The sequence below is a fragment of the Desmodus rotundus genome, chromosome 3 (assembly GCF_022682495.2).
Source record: "Desmodus rotundus isolate HL8 chromosome 3, HLdesRot8A.1, whole genome shotgun sequence".
In the NCBI taxonomy this organism is placed as follows: Eukaryota; Metazoa; Chordata; class Mammalia; order Chiroptera; family Phyllostomidae; genus Desmodus; species Desmodus rotundus.
Genome location: NC_071389.1, coordinates 1359297 through 1383651, shown reverse-complemented (window position 1 = coordinate 1383651; position 24355 = coordinate 1359297). Strand labels below are relative to the sequence as shown.

The 24355-nt window shown below is 62.9% G+C and overlaps 1 protein-coding gene across 4 annotated transcripts in view; it reads right to left on the bottom strand.

Moving 5' to 3' along the window:
- PRDM16 (PR/SET domain 16) overlaps nucleotides 1–24355 on the bottom strand; it is a 281781-nt gene that overhangs the window by 38541 nt on the left and 218885 nt on the right. For all 4 annotated transcript variants that reach the window (XM_053920486.2, XM_053920484.2, XM_053920485.2 and 1 more), the window contains one exon: nucleotides 5082–5216. In XM_053920486.2, the coding sequence (XP_053776461.1) occupies nucleotides 5082–5216 (135 nt within the window). The remainder of the gene's footprint in view (nucleotides 1–5081; nucleotides 5217–24355) is intronic.

Genomic DNA, 24355 nt, shown 5'->3' with positions numbered 1-24355 from the left:
CCGAAACCCGAAAGTGACCAAGGGACCTGGACAACTTCCCTGCCCCGTGTGGACCAGTCCGAGAAACTTAAGGGACTGTTTGGATAAAAGAGCTGAAATGCCTCTCAGCTGCTCATCCCGCACAAAACCGACCGCTCTCCACCTTGGGTTTTGAAATGAAGTGGTGCTTGAATTCGCCCAGCCTCTTGGTGCGGTTCTGGGGGCTTTTCATGGAGGCAGCACGCGGCGAGGGGAACCGGGGGACCTGGGACCCTCCACGGAAACCGGTGCAAGCAGACCCGTCCAGCGGCCCGGCCGCCTGTCCCCATCCTTCTGAGGGAGGACGCTAGTCTGCGGTTATGTCTGGGTGGACTTCTCCTTTTCTTTTCTTTTCTTTTTGTCTCTCGGGGACACTGCAGAGGGTAGGTGGGTGCCCACCCTGCCTCATTGCTTCAAGGACTTTGGAAGTGTCACTGTGTGTCTTTACTGTTTGTGTCCCCGAAAGGTGGGCCGTCTCTCCCCGGGAAAGCTGTGGACGCCAGAGTCCTGCGGCTGGCTGAGGGGTCGAGCTGGTGCCGTTCAGAAAGCAGCCCAGGCGATGCTCCGAGGTCTCTCAGGGGCAGTGTGTGTGTGGGGGGGTCTTTCGATCTCTTTGCCCTTGTCTGTGCCTCCACGGTGGGGGCTTCCTCCAGCCTGGTCCGGGTGACTGCTCTCTCAGGGCCGAGCCGGGGCTCTGCAGTCCGGGATCCGGCCCCATCCGCAGGCTCCGGGGGACTGGGCAGACAATCTTTTCCTCTGGCGGAGGGAGGAGAAGGCTTGGTATCTGATCTGTCATACGCTTCTCTTCTCACGCGTGGCTGAAGCCGCTTGCGCCAAAATCTTTACATTTTGCTGTGATTCTTCTGCCGTTGTCCTAGCTGCTCAAACATTAAAAATAAACCTGCACATTTAGCTGTCCGGTTTGGACCTGGGTGCTATTTCTCTCTGTGTATATAAATCACTGGCCACACTTCCATTGTCTTCGTCACTCGTAGATGCCTCCTAGCAATAAAGCACTCCACTCGATAAAGCAGGAAAAGAGTGCGTCTGAGAAGTGATTACGGCCGGGTCGTGTTCTGACGGTGCATTTAGCTGAATTTATATCTCGTTTGCCAGAAAGAGGGTCCGTTTGCACTGCAGAAGCACTATAAGATCAGACAGCTTCCCGACTCAGAGCGAAGGGGATGTATTTTTAAGTCTTTTGGAGCCTGGTTCGGAAGGGCTCACCCGAATGCCCTGCCGTTCTCACTTTCAAAGGGAAAATCGTGTCTAATGGTTTGGAAGCTACCATTTCAACTGGCCAGTCCACGTACGACTTTTCCTTTATGAGACCGTGAGGGGTGAGCGCAAAGGCAGACCGTCCCCACGACGGGGCAGAGCAGGGCGGTGGGTGCCAGAGGACTGCCGTTGAACAACCAGCCCCGGCAGACAGACGGTCCTTGTCGGGGCGACAGAAACGAAAGCGAAAGAAAGGCGCCCTGTGCGGACAGGCAGCGCTGCGGCCTGGGAGCCCCCGGTTTGCAACAGGCACAACGAGGACTCATGCAGGGCCCGAGGTTATCGGCTGGCTAGTCTGTGCGTGAAATGCCTTTGTTTGACCCGGAAAAGGAGATCAGCCACCTCTGCTTCCACTTCAGGGGGGCCAGCACCCCTGCACAGCCGAGCCCCTCACTGGGCCCCGGAATGTGCTGCTGGTGTGCGTTTTCCTGCTGCCGGCCAGCCCTGGGCGGGGAGTGCGGGGGTGGGGACAGCATAGGACTCACGGGGGAGGGGGGCGTCTGGAGCCCCGAGCCCTGCTCCCCAAATGTGTGTGACCCCAGCATCATGACACCCTCCTCAGCCCCATAGCCACTTGCCCCCTCGCCACCCGTATCCTCGCCCTGCCGAGGCGACACAGGAGCCCCTCCCGCCTCCCTTCCCGCGTGGGCGCCCTGGGCGCCCTCCTGAGAGCTTTTGTGTGCGTTCTGAACACCGACCGGGGCCGGGACAGAGCCTGCCGTCTCTTCTGAAGCATTTCGGGCAAACTCGTTCGCCCTTCACTGGTGAATGAACCACACAGGGCAGGGAGGCGAGGTCGTAGGGACCGAGGTCCCGTGACTCTCCTTTGCCCTCCGGTCCTGCTGCACTGCAAACGTGAGCAGAAGCTCCCCGGGCACCTGTGGCCCGACCACTCCCGACATCTGCCGAGGAAGACGCGGCGTCCCCAGCACGCTGCTCCCAGCAGCCCTGATGCCTTCTTGGCCTGAGGACCGTCAGGGGCTCCACGTGGGGAGCAAACCGAGTCACCTGTTAGGTGACAGGCTGGGTCCAGGAGGACATCCAGGGCCCAGCGTGGTCTCTGCTGCTAGGCCCCCCCAACCGGAGTTACAGGGAGGAGGCCCCCGAGGAGGGCGCCAGAGGAGTGGGTCGCAGCGACAGGCCGCCACTTCCCCCTGAGGCCCCCGGGGCGATGGCTGCTCAGAGCCACAGAGGACCGAGCGGAGGATGTTGGCAAAGAGGGAGAGCCCAGAGGCAGGGCTGTGAGGGCTGAGTCACACACCTGTGGGGGCCACGCAGTCCGTGGAGAAGATGGCCACCTTCATGTGGACCCGGAGGCTGGTGCTGCCTCAGAGGGAGAAGTGGAGGGGGCTTCTGTGACAGCACTTCCCACGGCAAGGAGGCTGTGGGCTGGGGGCGGGGGGGTCCTCAGGGAACCTCTGGACACTCGCTGAGTTCTCCCAAGTCCAGTTCACTCTGTCTTTCCCTGATCCCCACAGGGGGCACAGGCCACACCGTGGTGGGTGCAGGGGGTGCGGGGGTGCTGGGAGTAGGTGGGCAGTGGGCAGCTGTCTGAGGAGGGTCCAGGGAGGAGAAGGCCTGCCCCCCACACCAGGCACTGTGCCTGTGGGCACCACACCGTGCCCTGGGCAGGACAGGCACTCGCTGCTCCGAGCCCATCAGGACCCTGGAGGCCCAGCTGCCAGCCAAAGCCCCGTGGGCTGAAGGGAACCTGGGGTGCTCTGTGATTCCAGGCATCTCTGCGTGGTCCGGAGCTACCCCCAGGGGGAGGGCTCCTCTCTCCCGTGGAGGACTGCGCGCTTGACAAGCTCCAGGGGCAGGATTTCCTCTGCTTCGGCCATCGCGGCATTGCATGTGCTTGAATGCGCGCCCCACGTTCGCTCCGAGTTTGTGTCCTTACGTGGGGTGATGGTCCCCCGAGGCCGTGTTGGAGAAAAACACCCAGCAGGTGGGCAGCCGTCCAGAGGAACTGAAACTGTCCATTGGGTCCCCGTGACAGAGCTGGGCATGGCTCTGACTGAGCTTCCGGCCCGTGAGCGCCGGTGGAGGGACGTGGGTTACAAGAGGAGACGCAGGAAGGGCGTGGGACGTTTATTCCTCCCGGTGGAGAGCATTTCTGCCCCTCCTGACGGCGGGAAAAGCAGGCAAATCCATCTCTCCACTTGCATGGAGCTGAAATAAACGCTCCCTTGAAACAGTAACAATGAAACAAAGAAGCTTGAAGACAGGCTGCTCTCTGAGAAGATTATACATCAGGATGATACATCTGTTTGCTTTTTCAAAAGCTTGCGCATGAAGATAGCGCCTTTCCGGCCTCACCCAGGGGCCAGCGGGCTAGCACGTTGATTTCCTAAATGGAAAGCCGGGGGGCTTCCATATTCGCTTCTGTGGGTCCCGTAAGTGCAGCAGCGGCCCGGCCCCAGGGCCGCACGCTCTCTCCAAACCAAGGGCGACAAGACCGTCTTCCTGTGAGCCTTAAATCTAACTGTCCTGTGCTCAAAATTCCCCATCATCTAGAAAGGAAAGTTCTTTTCAAGTTCAGGTCTAATTTTTATGAGCATTCTTTTGCTTTATAACTGTAGGTTTTTTTTTTTTTCTTTTTGCAATCGGAAAAACAGTTATTTTCAGAATACGGGGTCCTCACTAAAAGCCGTGGATGCCCCAGGAGCAGTGGCAGATTTGAGCCTTGTGCTCCTGGCGCCGGCTTGTGTCCCGAGGAGCCCTGCCCAGTGCAGGCTGACCCCCGCTGGGGACACTGAGCGGTGAGGGGGAGTTGCCCGCCAGCCCACGGGGGTCCTGGGGACCGCCCGGGTTGTGCTCTCCGTGTTCATTAATGCCAAACCGTTTCTCCAACGTCAAGAGCCTCAAGCCGATGTTAATGGTTTGCACGAGCGTCGCGAGAATGTGCCTTTTGTTATGTGGTCTCCGCAAACATTTTTGAAAGCAATGGAATCCTTTGTGTAAATGAAATCTCATGTGTAACCCCAGATATTATAGGCAAAAGCAAACAGCTCTGATGGAAGGGCCTGGGCCCCCCGCTCCCCAGGAATCCCGTCCTCTGGGAACACAGGAAAACGTGTCCCAAGGGGCCTGGCTCTGCAGGCAGGGGGCCCAGGTGCTCGGGGGCCACTCGCACACTTGTAATTACAGCCATCACGGAGCGGCTCCCTGCACCGGGACGTGCTGCTGCCTTTCTGGTCCCAAGAAACTCCACATGGGGCTGGACACCTGCCACACAGAGCCAGAGCCAGCGGCGCCGGCAGTCCGGGGTGGCCCGGACACCCACGGTGAGCCAGTCACCACGGCAGGCTAGCCCAGCTGCCCTCGTGGATGCTGAGGGCCGTGGTGGCTGGGGCTGCATCGGCCTTTCTGGCACTTGGCTGAGCCGTCCAGAGGGCTGGCTCCGTGGAGCATGCAGACGCAGCGCCAAGCAGACAGTTTCCGCTCTCCGCTTCTCCCGTGCCTGCCCAGCGGCCACCCCCATGGGAGCGTGGACCCTGCCGTGGAGCGTGTCAGCCCTGGCTGCTTTTCCTCACACACACCGTCAGCTTTGGGCTCCCTGAGGCTGCCGGGCCACGGCCTGATGGTCCCGACGGAGCCCTCACAGGGTGTCGCTGAGCTCCCGGAAGCCCTGCGCTGACCAAGCATCAGATGGCCGCCCCCAGGGCAGGATGGGGCTCGGCAAAAGCACGTGGCAGAGGCCAGCGGACCGTGGCACCGGCACCCCCATGCTGCTCCGCCTCGGCGGCCCGGCCCCCAGGCCGGCTGCAGGGGCAGGGACCTACCTGCTCATCGATCTGACACATGGTGAGGTTCTGGTCGTCGCAGGAGCACGCCACCCGGATGTACTTGAGCCAGCTGCCGGCCCCGGCCTGCCCGGCATCCACGCAGAACTTCTCGCCGCCCAGGTCTTCGGAGATCTGCCCGGGAAGACCAAAAACCAAGCGGGTCAGAAGCATCCTCTTCCCAAGAGGCCAGCTACTTGGGCTCAGAGGAGCAGGCAGCTCAGCATCTGGTCATCTGTGAGGCCCTCGGCCCAGCCAGCCCACCCGCCCAGGCGCCCCCGCAACCCAGTGCAGGGGAGGGGGCCTTCTCTGTTCTCACCCAGCGGATCACTGGCCCAGAATTAAAAGGGCCACCGGCGTTGCGAATGCTCGCCACCAAAGTTGCCCCACGTGTGAGAAAGCCCAGGCCACTAGGTCTCAGGGCAGAGCCCTCTGCGGAGGAGAGGGCGGGGGCAGGGCAGCAGAAACCGGTCTGGAGGGAGAAGGTGTCGGGGGCGCGGCTGTGGCCCGCCTCGGGGAGTGCACGTGCACCTCACCCTGAAAGTCAGAAAACTCGTCGTTTTCTGGAAAGTGGAAAGTTTCCTCTGACACCGTGGCCTGTAGCCACGCAGCCTCTCTCACGCCACCGGCTCCTCCCGGGGCTGCTGCTAAAGCTTCTCCACCCGGCAGCCGCTGCAGCTGCTCAGGGCCACCTTGGAGTGGCCACTTTGTGGACAGAGAGGCCTGACTGCTGTCCCAGCTCAGAGAGGGACTCTCTTGGGGGGGCTGCGCCTGGGGCCCTCCCCACCCCACCTACTCTGTCCCCACGGAGGCATGGTGCAGCTGCATTAGGGTGACCCTCCGGGGCAGCCCAGCCTGGTGCAGGGAGCATGGGAGAAGGGGGGCTGAGGCCCGCTCCATGCTGAGGTCCTGGGGTGCAGGTGTGTGCAGCGGAGCAGGTGATGGGAGGAGAGCGACAGGAGGACCCAGCAAAGTCAGGGCCGGGCGTAGTGACCTGTCACAGTGCAAACAGGGGAGGCCGGCTCCGGACGCCCTGGCCTGTCCCCTGGAGGACCTCCCCAGGTCTCTGTGACCTATCAGGGACTGGACAGGGAAGGAGGCTGTCCCCAGGGGCCTGGAGAAGACACCTCTGGCCAGAGAATCTGCGTGCTTTGTAAATAGTTCAGGCGGTCCCCAAGTACCCATAGGCACTTTCTAAATGGCCAAGGGCCCCACCAAGCTGTGGGGGAACACAGAACCTGCCTGTAGTCTCTGCGTGTCCATGCCCACAGCCCCTCCCGAAGCCCATGGAGCCCCTGCTCTAATGACAAGGCTCTGAGTGACACTCTGGGGGTGGCCAGCTGTGCTGCCACCTCTGCAGGCTGGTCTGGAAAGGGGCTGTGAGCCCAGGGGCGTCAGGGCTGAGAATTCCCCTCTTGGGGGCAGCCTTCACCAAAAGGGCCTAAGCCTACAAGAGAGGAGAGAACCCAGAGGGCCTGGGCAGGATGAAGACCAGAGATGGGCAGGTGGGGACAGGGAGGGAGGGACAGTGTGGCAGCAGACCCCTCTGTCTCCCTCCTGTCTTCCAGGCCCCAGCCCCCCGCCCCAGTCCAGTCCCTGGGAGGCTGGGGAAGGGTGGGTCCTGCTCAGAGCCACGTCAGGAGGCCCCTGGGGGCAGCAGTGGGCAGGTGGGGGGATTTGAAGGCCTCGTGGGGCCCCCCTCTCCCCCCATCACAACTGCAGGAAACCCATCAGAAAGAGCCACCACACACACCTGCGGTCAGCGGCTCCTCCGCCCGCCAGGCTGCCTCACCGCCTTCCTCTGTGACAGGAGGGCAGGAAGATGGGTGGGGGGGAGGCCGGAGCGCCCTGTGGTCCCCGCCCCACAGCATATGCCACACGGGTGCTGGTGGGGCCAGGGCGTCTCTCTGGCATCTCTCTTTCTCTGTGTGTGTGTGGCTTTCTCCGTCACGCCCCAGCCCCCACCTATGGCACAGAGCCTGGGGCTTCGATGCTCCTGGGGTCCGGCTGGCTCAAGGGAGCCGTCTCGCCTCGGCCTCCCGGGGCCTGGGGCCTGTCTCCCCGGCCCCCCAGGAAGAAGGGCCATGTAAGTAACTGATTAATGGATGACCGTTCTAAGTGCTGGGGAGCTCCTCAGCAAGGCCCAGTGTGCGTACGTGTGCGTGACCGGGCTGCCACTCAGGTGGGTGTAGACAACAGTTGCTGCATTTTTGGAAAGGACAAATCAACTCCACTGAGGAACGGCCCCGCCTATCCCCACAAGCCCCCTTCCCTACATTCCAGGACCCCTCCCCCCATCGCCCCTCTTCACATGTCCCCAGGGGGCCCTGCACAGGGCCTTCCGCCTGCAGGCTCACCCCCTACAGCACCCCCTACAGCGAGGGGCTCCCGCACAGACCGCGGGGCTCCTCTGGCATCCCCTCTCCCTCTGTCACCCCATGGAGCCTGCCTGACCCTGCAGGCTCTCAAAGGGCTTGTTCCAGGGGAAGGTGGAAGGAAGCCCAGAGGCCGCGGCCGGGACAGTCTGTTGCCCCCCACTTTCCCGGGTGACTGGAAGGCTCCAGGCTGGTCCCACCCGACCCCACTCCCAAGCCCTTCCTCGTGGCCGGTACTCAAGTTCACACCTGTGGACGCTGGGCTCCCGGAGAGTCAGTTCTGCCTGTGACCCAGCGTGGCCCTGGGATGTCCCTGGAGGAGCAGCCCTGCCTCCTGGGGACCTGCCCTCTGGCCCTGCAGGACAGTCTGTCTCCCCGACGTGACCGCCCCACAGGTATCTGTGTGTGACCACATCCTCTGAACCCTTCCCTGCCCCAGGGCAGGCGTCTCCAGTTCACCCAAGGGTGTCTGAACATGGATGTGGCTGGCTGCCCCCCTGGGGGACACTGTGCTGGGCCTTCCATCGGTCCCTGTCCCTCCTGGGGTGCAGGGCCTGGCTCAGAGGAGGCAGCGCTCTTCTGTCCCCCCCTCCTCCGGCCCCCAGTGTGCTCCCAATGGGCAGTGGCCTCTGGCTCCAGCTTACTCTTGGGAAAGGTCCCTCCTCCTCAGTCCAGGAGACCTGGTCCCAGCCCCGACCCTGTGAGTGGTCACTGGGTGGCAGTTACTTCCTGGTGGTCTCTAAAGGTCAGAGGATGTCCCCTCTCCCTGGTGGGTACGCTGGCTGGCTGGGGTGACAGAAGAGGTCTTGGTTAACCCTTTCCTTCCAGAAAGATGAGAACTCTCCCTCTGAGAGGCACCAGGCGGAGAGCCGACCCTGTCCTTCCGTCTTTCCACATGGAGCCGTGCTCTCCGGCCTCATTCCAGGCTGAACGCTGCTCCCACTGGCGGCCAGAGCCCCTGTAGGGGGCGCCCTGATGCCCGCACCCTCCACTCGGAGCCCCCTGCCCCCCCACCCCCGCCCCCGCCGGCACACCCAGCTCGTAAATCACCCCCATCACAAATGCCGCGTTATGAAGCGAAGGAATGGAAACATTCTCTTAACCTTGACAATTTTTTTGCACATCATTTGAGGTTTTCCTGCACTTGTAATTTGCGGGCTCTCTGTGGGCTGCTCCTCTCCTGTCTCTCGGACACGGCCAGCCGCTGGCCCCACCGGGGTGAGCACGCAGGCGGGGACGTGCAGGCGTCTGTCGTCAGCTCGCCAAATGGGTGCCGGGCGCGCAGGACGGAGCGCCCGGGCTGCCCTGGGTCCCCAGGCCCCGTTGCTCTCACGGAGTTCCCTCAAGCCCCGGCCCAGAGCCCACCTCCCACAGCCGGGCGGGCACCAGGGGAGGGCCTCCTCCTCGCCCCGACCCCTTCTCTGCAGACCGAGGAGCTGTCTCAGCTGCGAAGCGGCGCGGTCTCCCTGCCGGCGGTCCACACACACGTGCCGCGTGCCCTGGTGACGATTTCTGGCGTCTGCGAGGCTGGGGAACAGCAAGGCCCTTCTTGTGCTGGAAGGAGGGGGCGGGGGAGGAGTTGTGGGAACTCCTCCACGTCAGCGCGGACAGCGGCCTGGACAAGCTCGCAAATCCCCGTCCTCGCTCGCATTATGGGCTCGGCGATGAGGCGACCAAGCGCTGACGTGAAATGGGGCTGGCGGGGGGGCACAGGCTGCCAGGCGGACGAGACTCCTGGCAGGCGGATCTCAGGCCTGGGGCCCCCTGCTCCGGCTGGGAGGGAGATGGGGCTGCTTCTAGGGGGCACAGGTAACATAGGGGGCTGTCCCTCCAAGAAGGAGGCCAGCTGTCCCCTGAGCTCATGAAGAGGGTGGGGGCACAGGGAGAGCCAGTGCCTCCTGGGGCCTGTGCCTGGAAGAAGCTGGGCGGGGGCTCTTAGGATGCCTGGCTGACTCTGGCCTCCACTGAACGGTTCCAGGACAGTGCGGGGTGAGGACCAGGGCTCCTTGGTCTCAGAGACCCAAGAGCACAGCCCAGGATGAGGAAGCCACAGCAAGGCTGACGCCCCCCCGTCCGCATCAGGGGGCCTGGCTCCTGCGTTCATGACGACCAGAGCCTCTCTGCGTGGACCCCAGCCACCACACTCTGTCCTGTTTTGGGGCCTCTGATACCCTTAAGGACATGATGAAAACCGAGGCTCAAGACTATTCAGGGAAAACACCATGTGGCTGCGAGGTGCCCGGATAGCCAGGGACCAGAGAGCTTCCTGGGGTCCACTGAGCGCCTCCCACAATCGGCCAAGCCCGTGTGCTACGGCGTAACTGGGGCTCATGGCCCTGCGCACCCGCCTGGCGCCCAGCTGCGGGGCTCCGCTCCCCTTGACTCTGGCTCCTGCTCTGCCTCCCCCTCCCACCTGACCCTTATTTTTCATTTCTCCCTTTTTCTTCTTTTCCCCCTCAATCCAGCGGCCACACCAAGGGGGCAACAAACCCAGCAGCATCAACAAACTTCGCAGACAAATGGAGGGTGAGACACGGCCAAGCGGAGCTGCGAGTTAACGTCATGTTCCCTGGGCGGCCCTGTCCAGGTCCCCCGGAGTGGGATGCACACACCCCGGTTCTGTTGCTGGCACACAGGGCACGAGGGGGGGGGCCGCGCACACCCAGCCCGGGCAGCTGTCCCTCACTGCCTGCTGCGGAGGCTGCGCCACCGGCCCTTGGTTTGACCTGAATGCGGCCCCGCTCCAGGGGTGTCCCCCAAACCTACGATCTGAGTGGGGTGCGAGGGGCTGGGGTTCCTCCCAAGCGCATGTCTCGAGCACCACGAAAGCCTGTAGTCTCGGAGCTCCAGTCCTGAGCTATCAGAAGGAAAGAGGCATGCTGGTGATTCAAACCAGCTCTTCCAGTGGCTCGGGAGCGAATGAAAGAAACACAGACCTGCTCGGACACGGGACCCCTCGGGGTGACCGCCAGCAAGAAGGTGACTGGCAGGAGGGGCATTGAAACCTTAGGACCAGCAGCTGAGTCATCTCTATAGGCAGCCTGTCTGGTGGGCAAGGAGCCTCGTGAAGGGGTGAGTGCTCCATCCCCAGGAGAATTCAAGGGAGGCTTGGCGGCCAGGCCTCTGGGGCACTCTGGAGGGAGCCGCCCTCTGAACCGCGTGTGGCTTTCCAGCCCTGACGTTTCCACTTCTCAATCGGACAACACGGCGAGGGCTGGGGGGGGTGGTCCTGGGGTCCTGCCTCGGTTTCTCCTTTGGCTGGGTGGAGGCCTCGGCAGAGCCCCACACCCGGCTCTGAGAGCACTCCAGTGCCACGTGCTGGTGGCAGTGGGTACCCGCTGCTCCCCCGCTGGCTGCGCCTGCAGGCGGGGGCTGACCGGGTGCTGGGCAGAAGCGGCCCTTTCCTGGGTCCCCCAGGTGGGTAGCGAGGACAGACTCCCGGTCAGTCAGAAATACCCTGTGGGTGGTCCAGGCGTCCCCCACCCCCCGGGAACAAATCTCTCTAGCGGGGAGCAGGTGAGGGCTCTGTGAGCTTCCCTTCAAGAACCTCCCACCCACCTGTGTGCCTCTCAGAATGTGCACATGTCCCCAGAGAGAAGGCTCTGGTCACTGCAGAGCCCTGGCCCCAGGGGACAGCAGGCCGGAGTCTGGGCAGCCTGCTGAGTGATGGGGAGGGGGAATCCTGGAGACCGTTCCCGTGCGGTGGCGGGCACTTTGCCTGGGAAGCTCGGTCCTCAGACACTATGGCGCAAGGCGTCTCCCCTGAGATGTGTGTGAACGGACTTTCTGTACAGGGGGGGGCCCTGTTCACAGGCGCATCCTCCTCACAGGCCTCCTGCCTTGTGGCCGAACGGAGGAAGTTCTCCCGGAAGGTAAGGGCGGCCGGGCTCGCCAGCTCTGGCTGGAGCCTCTTTCACGGGAGGGGACATCCAGGCTCATCAAGCAACAATGGGAGGCTCACCCAGCCCCTCCCAGGAGTCTCGGGGAGCCTGGAGTCCGACGCTGCAGCTCCTGATGGACATTCCCGCAGGGGAGGCCCCGTCTCTGTCATGAACTCCCAGCCCAGGCCAGGAGGACACCAGAGGGGGACACGCCAAGGAAGGGTAGTTGGGGTGGCTGGTGGACACTCGCTCCTGGGCAGTGGAAGCTCTGTCCTTTTCGGGGACATCCAGGAGCAGCCTCGTGTCTCCATGGGGTCGGTGGGGCCAGCAGCCCATTCTGGTGGGGCTCGTTCTGGCTGAAATCCCGCAAAGTCCTGTGCAATCCCAGCTGCCTCCCTCGCCCCAGGCTACCCAGCAGTTCTCGACCTGGAGGGAAGCCCCATGAGTGCCGCCTGCCCTGCCCTGGGGGGCGGGGAGGGCCTGGAAGTGAGTGGGGCCCCGTCACGCCAGGTGAACTCCACCCAGTTCTCCGGCCTTTTACTGGGCGCTTCTCACAAGCACTGAGATGGGATCTCATCCCCTGGCGGGGTGACAGGGTCAAAGCAAGGATTTCGGGCTGGACTGGAACCCGCAGAGCAAATCAGATGATGCGGGGCTGGGGCCCTGCCACCTGAGGCTTCGAGGACAGAGCTGGCACCCAGGGGCGGTGGCATGCCCTAGTGGGTCCCTGCAGGGGTCCGGCCTCAGGCAGTCCAGGTGCGATTTGGGTGTGGATGCTCAGACCCTCTGCGCCCCCCCACCCGGCACCGCTGCGGGGGGGCCCTCGACCTGTCTGTGGGTGCCCCTGTGCATCAGCGTGGTCCCTTGGGGGCTCAGCCCTGCCCCGGCCTCACGGGGCTTCTGCTCTTTGGGGGATGGAAACAGCCGCCACTGGCCCTGCGGCTGTTGGCTGGACCTGGAGGCCAACGTGAGCTTGGTGTCCGGGGACGGCCGCCGTGAAGACCCCCCGACCTGCCAACACTGGGGCACTCAGCACAGGCAGAGCCTCCCCGTGTAGAGAAGCCCCGACATCTTGGCCTGGCCTGGTAAGTGCCCCCAGCTTGCAGGCTCTATTCCTGCCCCTCACCCTCTTGCCCTCTGCCCCCCATCAGCACCCTGGCTGCCCCGCTCGCTCCCGGGGCTGATGTGGTTAGAACGCTTGTTTGATGAGGAGCCAGGCGCAGGGGCTCAGAGCCTGCAGGCTGCAGACGGAGCTGCGGCACTCTGAAGTGAGGTGCTCTTGCTTTCTTTCTTTCGTAGTTCATGAAAATGGTCGGGGAAATAAGCCCAAACCACCCCAACCAAAGGGCTGAGGCGGGAGCCCCGGTCTACCCACAGGAAGCGGCTCTGCCGAGTCGAGGCGAGGCCCCGCGAGGTGTCACACTTGTGACCTTTCCCTGGCCACAGAGATGGTGACAAACTGCACAGCTTGTCAGCAGGCACTGTCCCCCAGCAGGTGCAGCAGACTTTCCACCAGGGCTTGGCTGCTGCCGGTGGGGGTGGGGCCTCCAAGCCCAGCGCGCGCGTTCCCCGGGGCCTGCGCCCAGCTGCCTCCACTTTCTCTTTGCTGGACAGAAGCCCAGGTGTGGCAGCAAAATGCCAGGTCCAGATGCCCTCCGAGGACCTGGGGCCTCCTCCTGCAGCTCTGTCCCCCTGGGCTGGGGCCTGTGCCCCTGGGGGAGCTGCTCTGAGGCCCAGGGCCTCGTCACCTGCAGACCCTGCCCAATGTCGTTACCGTGGACAGCACACGGACTGCGCCCGGGAGTGACCTCCACATGCGCCTCCCGGAGAACCAGATGCATTCGGGTTGAGACAGGCCCAGATTCCCCCACCGCTTCCTCCCCAGGCATCCCTCCGCCACCACCCTGCAGACCGTGGCTCCGACACTGGCCACCGCCGAGCCTCCCCACGGAGTCCCTGGAAGCTCACATCTCCCTGACGGGCAGCCTCGGTGGTAGTCACATTTGTAGATGAGGAGACTGGGCACAGAGGAGTTAGGTAACTGGCCCAATGTTGCACAGCAAGAACGGGGCAGACTGGCTGGACGCTGGGTGCCTGTCTGACCCCTTTCATGTGCTCTGGGGACCAGCTGGTCTTGCCTTTCTTACCACTCCTCTACTTGACCTTGGCAGCCAAGGGAGACCAAAGTTCCACAGAGTCTTGCTGAGAACTGCAGTGTAGTTGGAGCTCAGTGAGTGTCTCCGTGGGTGGGTGGGCGGGTGGGTGGATGTAAGGATGAAGGATGAGTAGATGGAGGGATGATGAGTAGATGTATATATGTATGTATGGGTGGGTGGGTGGATGGGCGAATGGATGGGTAGACTGATGGGTGGGTGGGTGGATGGGCGAATGGATGGGTAGACTGATGGGTGGGTGGGTGGGTAGATGAGTGGATGGATGGGTGGATGGGCGAATGGATGGGTAGACTGATGGGTGGGTGGGTAGATGGGTGAATGGATGGGTAGACTGATGGGTGGGGGGGGGGTAGATAAATGGACTGTTGAATGACGTGACAGATGAGGCAGAGGGTCCCCCAACCTCCCCAGACAACTTTGGCTTCCTCCACTTCCCAAGGTCAGATATAAGGCAACATCCTGCCAGGAGTTGTCACGGTGGAAGGACACGTGGACACCTCTCTCAGGAAGCCTTCCCCGATTCCACACACCAGAGGAACTCTCACAACCCCTGCTCCCTCACAGGACAATCACAATGGGTTTCACCCAGCTGATCCCCAGAGCCCGGCAGACAGCAGTGGCCCATCAAGTTTCAGGGGACAAACAGGTGAGGTGCTTCCCGGCTGCCGAGACTGGCCTTTGCCCAGTGCGTCTGCCTTCCCTCGTCCTTCCGAGTAGCCTTCCGGACCCCTCTCCTTGTCAGTTCTCTGTGGTTCTGCCGCAGGATGGGCAAAGCCTCCTGGTCACTCTGCTTCTCTGGAACTCAGGGTTGCGACTTCCCCTGGGTCCAACGTCACAGTGTCACAGTGGGATGTTCCCCGAGGTCGGTGGGGCAGAGGCCCCGCTGGCCTGTCCACCTCAGCACCCCGTGGGACCCGGCACACAGTAGGTGATTAGGGAGGGTCTGGCAGGCAGCCCGGAGGGACCCAGCCAGGTTATATTTAGCGCCTTCCCTGCTGATGACTCAGCCTGCCCGAGCCCATCCCTCCCTCCTTCCCCGGGGCCGCATGGTGGAGAGGAGCTCCGTGACTCATCATCTTCCGTAGCCGCCTCCTGCTTCGAGATCAGCTCCCACAAATGGCGCAGATCTCAACGGGCCAAATCTGAGCAAATACCTTGCCAGCCCCCACTGCGTGCACTTGCACAGCTCCGACATACAGGCATGGCCAAGGGCGGAGGGCTCCGGGCGCCGGCGGGGCTGCCTCTGGACGCTCCCGCAAGGGGCCGCTCAGGGTCTCCCTGCAGTGGGCCCAGGCCCGTGCGCACAGGGACACCGGCCTGGCCGCACCTGCGTTTAGTCCTCACACGGAGCGGCGCTGCTCGTCCTCCAAACACTTTGCCGTTGTGGTTCTATCACCCAGGCTTGCTGTTTTCTGCCGGGGGCACAGAGTTCGACCACCGTCTAGGGGAGTGCGGAGGGGCCCCAAGGCCCGTGACCGTGACCCCACGGGCCATCTTTCTCCCCAGCCCTCCGAGTGCATCGGACTTGGAGTGACTAAGCTACTGGGCGTGGCGGTGCCGGGATTCCCCAGTTCTCCCACGCTCTCCGTCCCCGGGGACCCTCAGCCAGCTTCCTCCCGCAGCTGTGGGCATCCCAGGCGAGACGGGCCAGTTGGGAAACGATTCACAGGCCGAGGTGCAGCAGCCGACTGCAGTGACGAATGGAACCAATTAAGTTCAGGAGGTCTCCGTCCTTCGAGCTCCAGCTGGTCCAGGCACCTCCGATGAAGTGTGTCCCCTCCACGGCATTACCTGGATCCCTTTTAAGTCCCCATCGGCCAAGTTCAAACATCCATTCCAGCTCAGAAAATAGAGCCGAAACGGTTTGTCATGATCTAATGACAAGTGTTTACAGGACACAGATGTCTCTGGGGGGCCCCCACCAGCACTGTGGGCCCCCCCAGGGTGGCCCAGAGCCTGTTCGTGTGGGCGTGAGAGTGTCCGAGGGGCGTCATCGCGACCTCTCCGTGGGTGCCATTGTACTCCTGTTACTGGACGGCAGGAGAGGCTGGGAGGTCGGGGCTTTCGGGAGGGAGGGGGTGTCTGACCCATTCCGGCCGCTCAGTTTCCACGATTCCGATGCCGTAGGGACGAGAGTAAAAGCCTAGGAAAGGAGGCGCCCTGCTGTGCAGTTTCGGGGCACAGAGTGGCTTAGGGGGGCTCACTGGCCCCCTGCTGTCCTGGGCCGGGACGTGACCCTGGCCACGGCCTCCAGAAAGGCTGTGCAACCTCAGTCCTTCCATCCCCAGGGAGCGACAGCGGCCGTGGGTGCCGGAGCCCCTTTCCTCGTCGTCCTAGCCGCTGGTGGCCACCCGGGGTATGACCATGGTTCCCCTCCGGGGGCCGAGACCTCCCAAACTCTGTCCAGACAGAGGCCTGGTCTCTGGGGTGGCCTCTGAACTGCGGCCCATGTGCCGGAGACTCTGGGCCAGAGCGGTCCCGGGGGTGACCTCCCGGCAGGTGCTGGTCCAGCCCCCACACAGCCAGGTTTGGGCCGCTCTGGGCAGACAAGTCAGCCTCAGCGATCCCACCAAGTCCAGGAATGCTCACGGAGCTGCGGTTTACCGAGGGGCACCCAGCTCCTCCCCCCACGGGGGCCTGGGCTCTTTTCTGGAAGGTTCCCGGTCTCTGTGGAAGATTTTCCCTTAGGTATGTCTGACGGGTAACGTCCCCACTCCATTCCCTTCCCTCTCGCTCTCTAAACAAACTGGGCTTTCATCTTAAATCATTTCTGTTAAGTCTTCCTCTCCAAACGATGTCTAGCTTAAAATTATTTTTAAGTAAAAAATTATCACTTTGATTCTTTCCCAAGTGCCTTCTTGCTCTGAAGACAAAGTTTTCTTCTTTCAGTTTAATATCATTATTATTATTTTTTTAAACCTGATGAAAAATAGAAGAGAATCGAAGCATTTTCAGTAAGCGCACCGGAGTCCTGATCCGGCAATACCGCAAGTCCACAGCGGCCACCACTCACAAAACACACACGAGGCGTGTGGTCAACACGCACGAGGGCTTCCACCTCCGTCAACACTGTGTGTGGCCGCCCGTGGTCCACAGCGAGAGCCGTGACTCTGAGGACGGCGTCTCCTTAAGGTGTCAGGTACCCACCAGAGCCTCCGGCAAGACCGGGCGCAGGTGGCGGTGCAGGCCTTCGGGGGCTGGCATTTTGCCAGGACAAGGTGGCCACCGAGGCACATGTGGAAGTGAATCCCCAGCTGAGGGGCCCTGGACGGCAGCGTGTGGCGTTTCTCAGCATCTCTGCATTTTTCCTTGGACAAATACTTGCAAACGGGTGGGATTCTTGGGATCCGGCTGGCAGCCATCCACAAAACCCGCCGTGGGGGCTCAGATGCGGCCAGTGCGTCTCCTCAGTTTCCAGGGCTGGCTGTGCTGAGGGCTCTGGGGCTGATGGCGGCAGGGCTGTGTGGGAGGCCCCTGCTTGGGGTCCTGGGCCACACTTCTTGGGACACGGAGCCGCCTCTGGGAAAGGGGCACCGAGCTTGTCCAGGCCTCTGGTGTGCTGGGGGCCTCGGGGAGGGCAGGGTAGGAGGTGAGGTGGTGGAGACGTGCCCTTCGGTGACTGCTTGCTTTGCCTGGGGCCACGGTTGCGGCCTGGTCACGGCACGGGCGTGACTCTGTACAGGGCCTCTGGGTCCATGAGCCCCACGCGGCCCTTGAGAAACAACCGATGAGAAAATCGCCTCCTGTGGGTTTTCTGCAGAGGCTGGCAGGAATCGTCTGGATTCACACAGGATTTGGGTCCCAGGGCGTTTGGGTGACCCGTTCCCTCATAGGTGGCGATTCGACGTCATTTGGGAGAAGGGATATCATTGAATTAAAATATGTCCAGCTTTGCCCTGGCCAGCAAGGCTCAGGGGCTGAGCATCGTTTCGCAAACGGGAAGGTCATGGGTTCGATTCCTGGTCAAGGCACCTGCCTGCGTTGCGGGTTTGGTCCCTGGTTGGGGTGAGTACGAGAGGCAGCTGATATCTAGATGTTTCCCTCTCTCACAGCGATGTTTCTCCCCCTCTCCTTCTCCCTCCCTTCCCCCTCTCTAAATGTAAATAAATAAAATCTTTAAAAAGACGTGTCCGGCTCTGTCTCTTTTCCTGTGTTTGGTGGGAAAGGACTCGAAGGAGATTCGAGAGTTGCCTCACCTTGCGGCTCCTTGAGGGCCGCCCTTACACGGGAATCCGAGAGGTAACCACCCTCTTAGTGGGGCTGATATGTTGAGACACGTCGTAAAATTGGGGACCCTGGGGCCGCTCGGGTGCTTCTGGATGACAGACCCTTGCGGGCAGCTGTGTCAGGCAGGTCCTGGGCTGGCAGCCCCATCGTGCCTCAGTGTCTCCCAGAACGTCACTGGGCTGTTGGAGTGTGTGGCTGGGGCGGGGGGGGGGGGGGGGGTCAGCTGAAACCCAGCTGAGCAAAGCCTTGCATCTGGCCTTCCTCTCTGCTGGGTGGACCCTCCCAAATGATACCTGCGTGCGAGGCACAACCCCCATCACTGGAAATGGACAGAGGAACCCTTGCCCAGGACGGCTGGGTCCCTGGGCCGCAGAGACAGAAGACGCTCCGCCTTTAAGGGTCGATGTCTTGGAACGAAGGCACCGCGCTGCACAGCCCCTCTCCCCTCCGAACGCCACAGAGTTCCCTTTGTGTGCCGGGGCCCGGGCTCGGCGTTCGGGCCCACGGCACAGCCTGATACTATGCAATAGGATGTTAACCACACGCTCTAATAAAAAAATAAAATAAATAGTCATAAACATTTGACCCAGAGGAAAGATCTTTCACTAGACGCCTTGACCGCTTTTCTGCTCCGACCCCAGTTTTCTCTGGAACGGCTCCAGGGCGCCCGGGGCCGCGCGACAGCCTGCTCCTCAGAGGGAACAAAAGGTCTTTTTCAGTCCTGAGGGCTGTCAAGTTTATCCAAATATTCTCAGCTTACTACTAGCCCCTTTCTGAATTGATATTTCCAATAAAAGGACACTTTGTATCTTTAGGCCACACTGGGCCCCCCGAACGAGGACACGGAGGGCGGGGAAGCCTGCCGCGCAGTCCGGTCGGCTGCTTCCTCAGGGCCGGGTGGGAGGACGGCGTCCCCGGCACGATGGGCTGGGACTGGGCAGCCAGGGCTGGGCCCAGTGGTCAAGGCCAGGTGCTGGGGGGAGGAGGAGACGGAGCCACAGAGGGTGCCCACCCTGCACCCTGCTCCCCGCGTCGGGGCTTCACCACTGCACCTCCTCCCTGCCCCGGTTCTAATTTTGGCCAAGCCTGTCCGTTCTGCCAGCAGCTGCCAAGCGCGTTACGTCATGAGAGCCATCGGTGGCGGCCGGAGAGAATTCACTCCAGCCGGGCTGAGCCGGGCCGGGCCTGTGTTCTCGGGCTGTGGGCACGCCGGGTGGTGAGCGGCCTCCCGGGAGCCCGCCCTTCAGGACATGGCATGTTCCTGAGCCCCGACTCCTCCCCATCTGCGCAGACGTCTCAGCCTCCCAGCCCCAGGGCCGTCCTGTGTGTGCATGCGTGTGAGTGTGTGCATGCGTGTGAGTGTGTCTGCATGCGTGTGAGTGTGTCTGCATGCGTGTGAGTGTGTCTGCATGCGAGTGAGTGTGCACGAGTGCCCGTGTGCATGTGCACGCGTGCCTGTGTGCCCCCGATCCTGCACGCACGTGTGTCCCACACCCTTCCCAGGGGTCCCTGCAGCCCGCAAAGGGCATTTCCTTCCACCGACCGCCGCCAAACGGCTCTGATCAGCGTTAATGATAATTCTCATCAATCACCTTCGGCGGCTGCGGAGTGGAAACGCAGCCGTGGCCGAGTGACAGGCCCACTTAGGTGGTATTTATGGCCCGTGTGTGTGCTGCGGCGGCACCAGGCCCTGGCGCCCCGGCCTGTGGCTGACATCCGGGCTGGCATTTGGGGCCGCCGGCCGCCCGGAGCAGGGGCCCGTGTTGGTTCCTCCTCCTGGCCTGGCCCCACGGCCACCGCCGCCTGGGCCGCTCCTCGTGAGGAGCAGAGGCTCCCTGGCAGGGCTGATGGCGGTGGGGCTGCAGGGTGTGGGCAGCCTGGCCCTGGCCGGGGCAGGGGGGTGGGGGCGGGGAGCTGGGGAGGCTCTTGCTGGCAGGAAGACCCCACCCGCCTCCCAAGCAGAGCCCAGCAGTCTTTTCCTGTCACTGACTGTGTGTGTGTGTCAGGGGTGGGGGTGACTGCTCTGCGCCCCTGTCCCTGCCCTCGTGGAGCCCGGCCCGGACTGGCCCACTCAGGGTGGGACTGCATCTGATCTCCCGGTAACCCTCAGCCATGCGCACAGTAGGCGCTCAGGCATGTCTGTGGCTCTGAGATAGTTGTAGTGTGCGGGTGGGGCGGGTAGGGGTAGGAGGAGCCCCACCCAAGTCCCCCATCTGAGGACCTCGGGTCACTGCCAAGCCCAGGGACCCACGTCACATGTCCCCAACGAACCACACAGAACCGCTGCCCGGCTGATCCCAGGAAGCCCGTCCTCGCCCACCACCTGCTGTTCCCCAGCAGGGACTCGGCGGGGGGTATTGGGGGCCCCACACGCCCCCCTGTACCCCCACTTGCACCCAGACCTGCAGACAAGCAGCTCAGAGGGCCGCACGGCCAGGTGTCAGGATGGGACCGCCCTGCAACACGCTGCTGCCTTGAGGAGCAGCCAACGTGCCTCCCTCGGGCTCAGGAGGAGCGGACCCCCACGTCAGGCTTCTGGTCCTCCCGGCCAGGCCCTGACCATCGAAGCTGCGTCCTGGCTCTGGTTTCCAGAAGGCCCACCTGCCCCCTGGGCGGCGGGGTGGGGGGAAGGAAGTAATTGCCCGGGTAGCAAATAAGTATGCTGCCATCAGCCCCGTTTAATTTTGCCCTGGCACCAGGGGGCCACGTGCAGGGGCACCGGGTCATTGCTAGGCTGTTGCCGGGGTAAGGGGTGGGCTGGCAGGGTCGGGGTGGACGTTCTGGGTGGAGACGGCCCCGCTGACCTGGGCTGAGATGGGGAGGCAGGCAGCTGTGGTTGGGGCCTGTCCAGAAATCACCCTGGATGGGGTGGGCCGCCTGTCGGGCGCGTGCAGAGGGTGGCAGTGCGCCGCCGCCAGGCCCTCCTGTGTTCCTCTGTGATGAGGTCAAAGTGCACTCCGTGAAGGCTGCTCTGCAGGACTATTCGGGGTCCGCCTAAAGGCAAGCCGGGAGCCTCCAAGAAGCGCCAAACCGCCTCCGCCCACACACCCCCCACCCCGGGGTGATAGGCTTCTTAAGCACGGGAACCCCCACGCCACTGGGGGAGCAGGGTGGGGTGGGGCCGGCCTGGCCTCTGTGTCCCCTGAAGGCCCCCTAAAACTCCCAGAGAGTGGAGCCCAGGGAGCATGGAGCAGCACCCTGACTTCCCTGGGGAGTGTCTGTGCTCGAGACCACGTGCTGACAGGTCCACCCCCGGCCCCCCACCCCGCCCACGTGGAAAAGATAAGGGAACTGGTCCCAGTCACAGACCCCAGGGCCCGTTTGGGGCTCTGCTCCCTGATCTGGATGCCCCTGCTCTCAGTGAGCGGTTCCACGGTGTGTGTGGGTGTGTATGCGGGTGTGTGTGTGTGGGGTTCTTCCTCCCCCTCCTCCTTCCTCTTCCTCAGCAGGCTTTTGGAGTCAACACCCAGCTCCTGAGCACTTCCTGGGTGGCTCTGCCTACCTCGGAGCACGACGGTCAGGTAGCCGCATCTCCGAGGCAGGTGAGACCTATTGGAAGGGGTCTTTTGGGGGTGAGGGGAGCGTATTAGGAATTTTATGTTTGTAAACTCGAGGCTGGGTCACACTCTCAGAAATAAAGACACCAGGGAGGGATACTTGGGACTTTAAGAATTCCCACAGCTTCATCTCGGGGCAAAGCGGCTGAGCATGAGGCCCGTGCGGGCCTCCCTAGCCTGGAGCCTCCGGCCGTCTGCCCAGCAACATCCCCCACCCTGGGGAGTACCCCAGACACGAGCATCTCCCCTGGAGTGCTTCATTACCACGAGGCAGGCTCGTCGGTGCCCCGCAGGTGGTTAAACTGGGTGTCAGAGGAAAATGACAGGGGACAGCCAGCAATAACGGGACAGCAGCCTGACAGGTGGGCGGCCCCTCTGACGCCGATATGGTCGGGAGAGGCTGGAGGTCTTGGCCCCAGACCCGGCCGGGAATCGGGTCGTGAGCACACCAACTAGGACTTGCTGGGTCAGAAAGCCCCTGCTCACCGCCACGGTCACTGAGGGAGTGGGGACAGCAGCTTCTGGGGGAGGAGTCTCAAGGGGACCCTTCATAATGAGGCTTCGAGGTGTGGACCTTCAAATCCCAGAGGTCTGGTGAGACACAGCTGTGTTCTTTAGGAAGTATACCCACCCACCTCTCTGTCCTCCCACCTGTCACCTGTCTGTCATCTGTGTGTGTGTGTGTGTGTATACAAACATACTTTTTAACCAAACCGCCAACGTCTCCCACAATCCACAGTGGGGCAGACGTGATCTCTGCCCCTTTCCCGCCAGTGACCCCGGGGCAGGCCCTGCCCCCCCCATCCTGTCCATCCCAGAACCTCGCCCAGCCCTGCGTGGCCAGGCTGCAGTTCGGCTCCTCCCCTCCCCATCCAGGACGCTGCGCTGGCTGAGGCCGGCCCTTCCCTCTCCCATCCTCTGGAGCCCAGGGGAGGACTCCCAGGGTGGGCCGCATGTCACCGCCTCCCCTCTGGCGAGAGTTTTCAGTGGAGCTTAAGGTTCGCCCCACCGACGCCACGAGGGGAGCAGGCGTTTGCTAGGAGACGGAGGCCAAGGTCACCAGGCCCCACAAGGCCACCTCCCCTCCCCAGGGAAACATCTGCCCGGGGCTGGGACTGAGTGGAGATGGGCCACCTCCTCCCACCTTCCAAATCGCCGCCCGCTCCGTCCGGGGTTGTGGCCGCTAGGGCCCTGTCACGTCCCTGCGACTTGGACTGGTGGCCTCTCCTGCGCTCCGTTCTTTGCTCCTCCCGAAGTCCAGGGCGTACATTCCTTGCTGCACCCCCCTAAGCAGGTTGGGGTTTGGCAGGTGTCCTGGTCAAGATGGACCTCAGGCCCTAGCTGGGCAACATCCGGGCTCCTCCCGGGCAAGCCGCACGGCTGCGTCGGGCAAATCTCCCTGTTCAGCTTATTTTCCCCTTAACGAACTTGGGCTTCCCACAGTCTCTAGGGCGGCTGTTCCGCATGGCTGAGGCAGGCGCTCCCCAACTCCCGGAACATCAGGGTAGGTTCCAGGTCATTAACACTGCTGTGTTGGCTCTGGGTCCCCAAGGCTGCGTGTGGCTTCACCGTTGACAAGGCCCCCACTCCAGCCCCACTGGGCACTGTGGTGCAGGAGGGGCGGGCAGAAGGGGGCCCCGGGGAAGGAGCCCCACAGGCCGAGGCGGCAAAGGCAGACCCGTGGTCCAGCACAGGAGCCTCTGAGCGTGTGGCTACGGCCACGTCCACCTGCCCTGTCCAGCCCGTGAGGGTGGGGCAGCACCGTCTCTGGGAGCTGCCCCCACTTCTAAAGGCTCCTCGCCGCCCTGCTCACTGGACATGGTTTGCAGACACCGCCGTGATTGGTAGACCAGGGTCTTTGCTCAGCCACACGGTGGGGGCTCCACTGGGGACAATGGAAGCGCCAAGACCCCCAGCCTTCCCTGCCTTCCCCGCAGGGTGGCCCCGGCACCCCGGTGCTGCTTTCTGATTTGTCCACTGTGGAAAAACGGAGTGGCTTTGTCCAAACTGGACCCGGAGGGCCCGGGCACTGGGGCAGGAGAGCTCAGTGGCTCCTGTGGCCATCAGGGCGGTGTCTTCTCCACAGCTGCTCCTGCCCCGGCGGCTGCCCCCGGCGGCTGCCCAGAGCCCCGAAGCACGGTGCTCCGCCCCCTGGAGGCCGGTGAGCACAGGAGACCCAGGGCAGCTCGGACTGCTGCCTCCCTCCTCCCCCGAGAGTGGTCTCCACGGGGCGGGGGAGCCCACGGTGCCCTCTCCGGCCACATGTGCCTGACCCGCCTCTGCCACTGGCTCTCTGCAGTCTGGGCGGCCGCGGGCGAGGACAGGGGCGCCACTGCGACTGCTTGGTCTCTGTCTCTGATCTGGAAGCTGCAGCCCGGTGGCACGGCGCATGCCGGTTCCCTGGGAACAGAGACCAGCACCAAGTCCTTGAGCACCAGCTGCTTCCCAAGGTCGCTGGCCCCACCTGCCTGCGAGGCCCAGCGCACACACCTGGGTCTCAGCGGAAACCACCGCCCGGGACGGCGTCTCCGCCCAGGACACACGTCCTGCACACACAGACATCGTCAACGCACCGTGTCCCGGATGACAAGATAAGACGTGTTTGGTTCCTTTTCCAGGGCTTTCAACATGTGACAATCAGGGACAAGGGACCGTGGCCCCGCTGACAGGAGCACAGGGAGCACATTGCCGTGCCTGTTGCTCCTGGCCGTCTGTCCGTCCGTGTGGGGAGTCATCTGCGTGTCAGAGGTGCCTGTCTGCATGGGTCCCGAGCTCCGTGTCCCAGCCCAGAGGCAGCGGGTGCCCACGGCGTCCAGTCCCCGAGAGCGCCTACACACCAGACATGGGAAGCCCACGTCTGCACCAGCTCCTGAGGAAACACCCGCTCGAGCCAGGGCGTCCGCTTCGCCGCGGCTCCCTCTCCGCGCGCCTGCCTCTGGCCGCCGCTGGCTTTCTGATCTCACGGCGGACGTGGTTTTTTCCAGGGGAGAGCGGTGAAGATTGCCAGCAGCTTTCTGAAGGCCCTTAGGGAGGCCCGAGAACGGAGCTGTGAACGAGGAG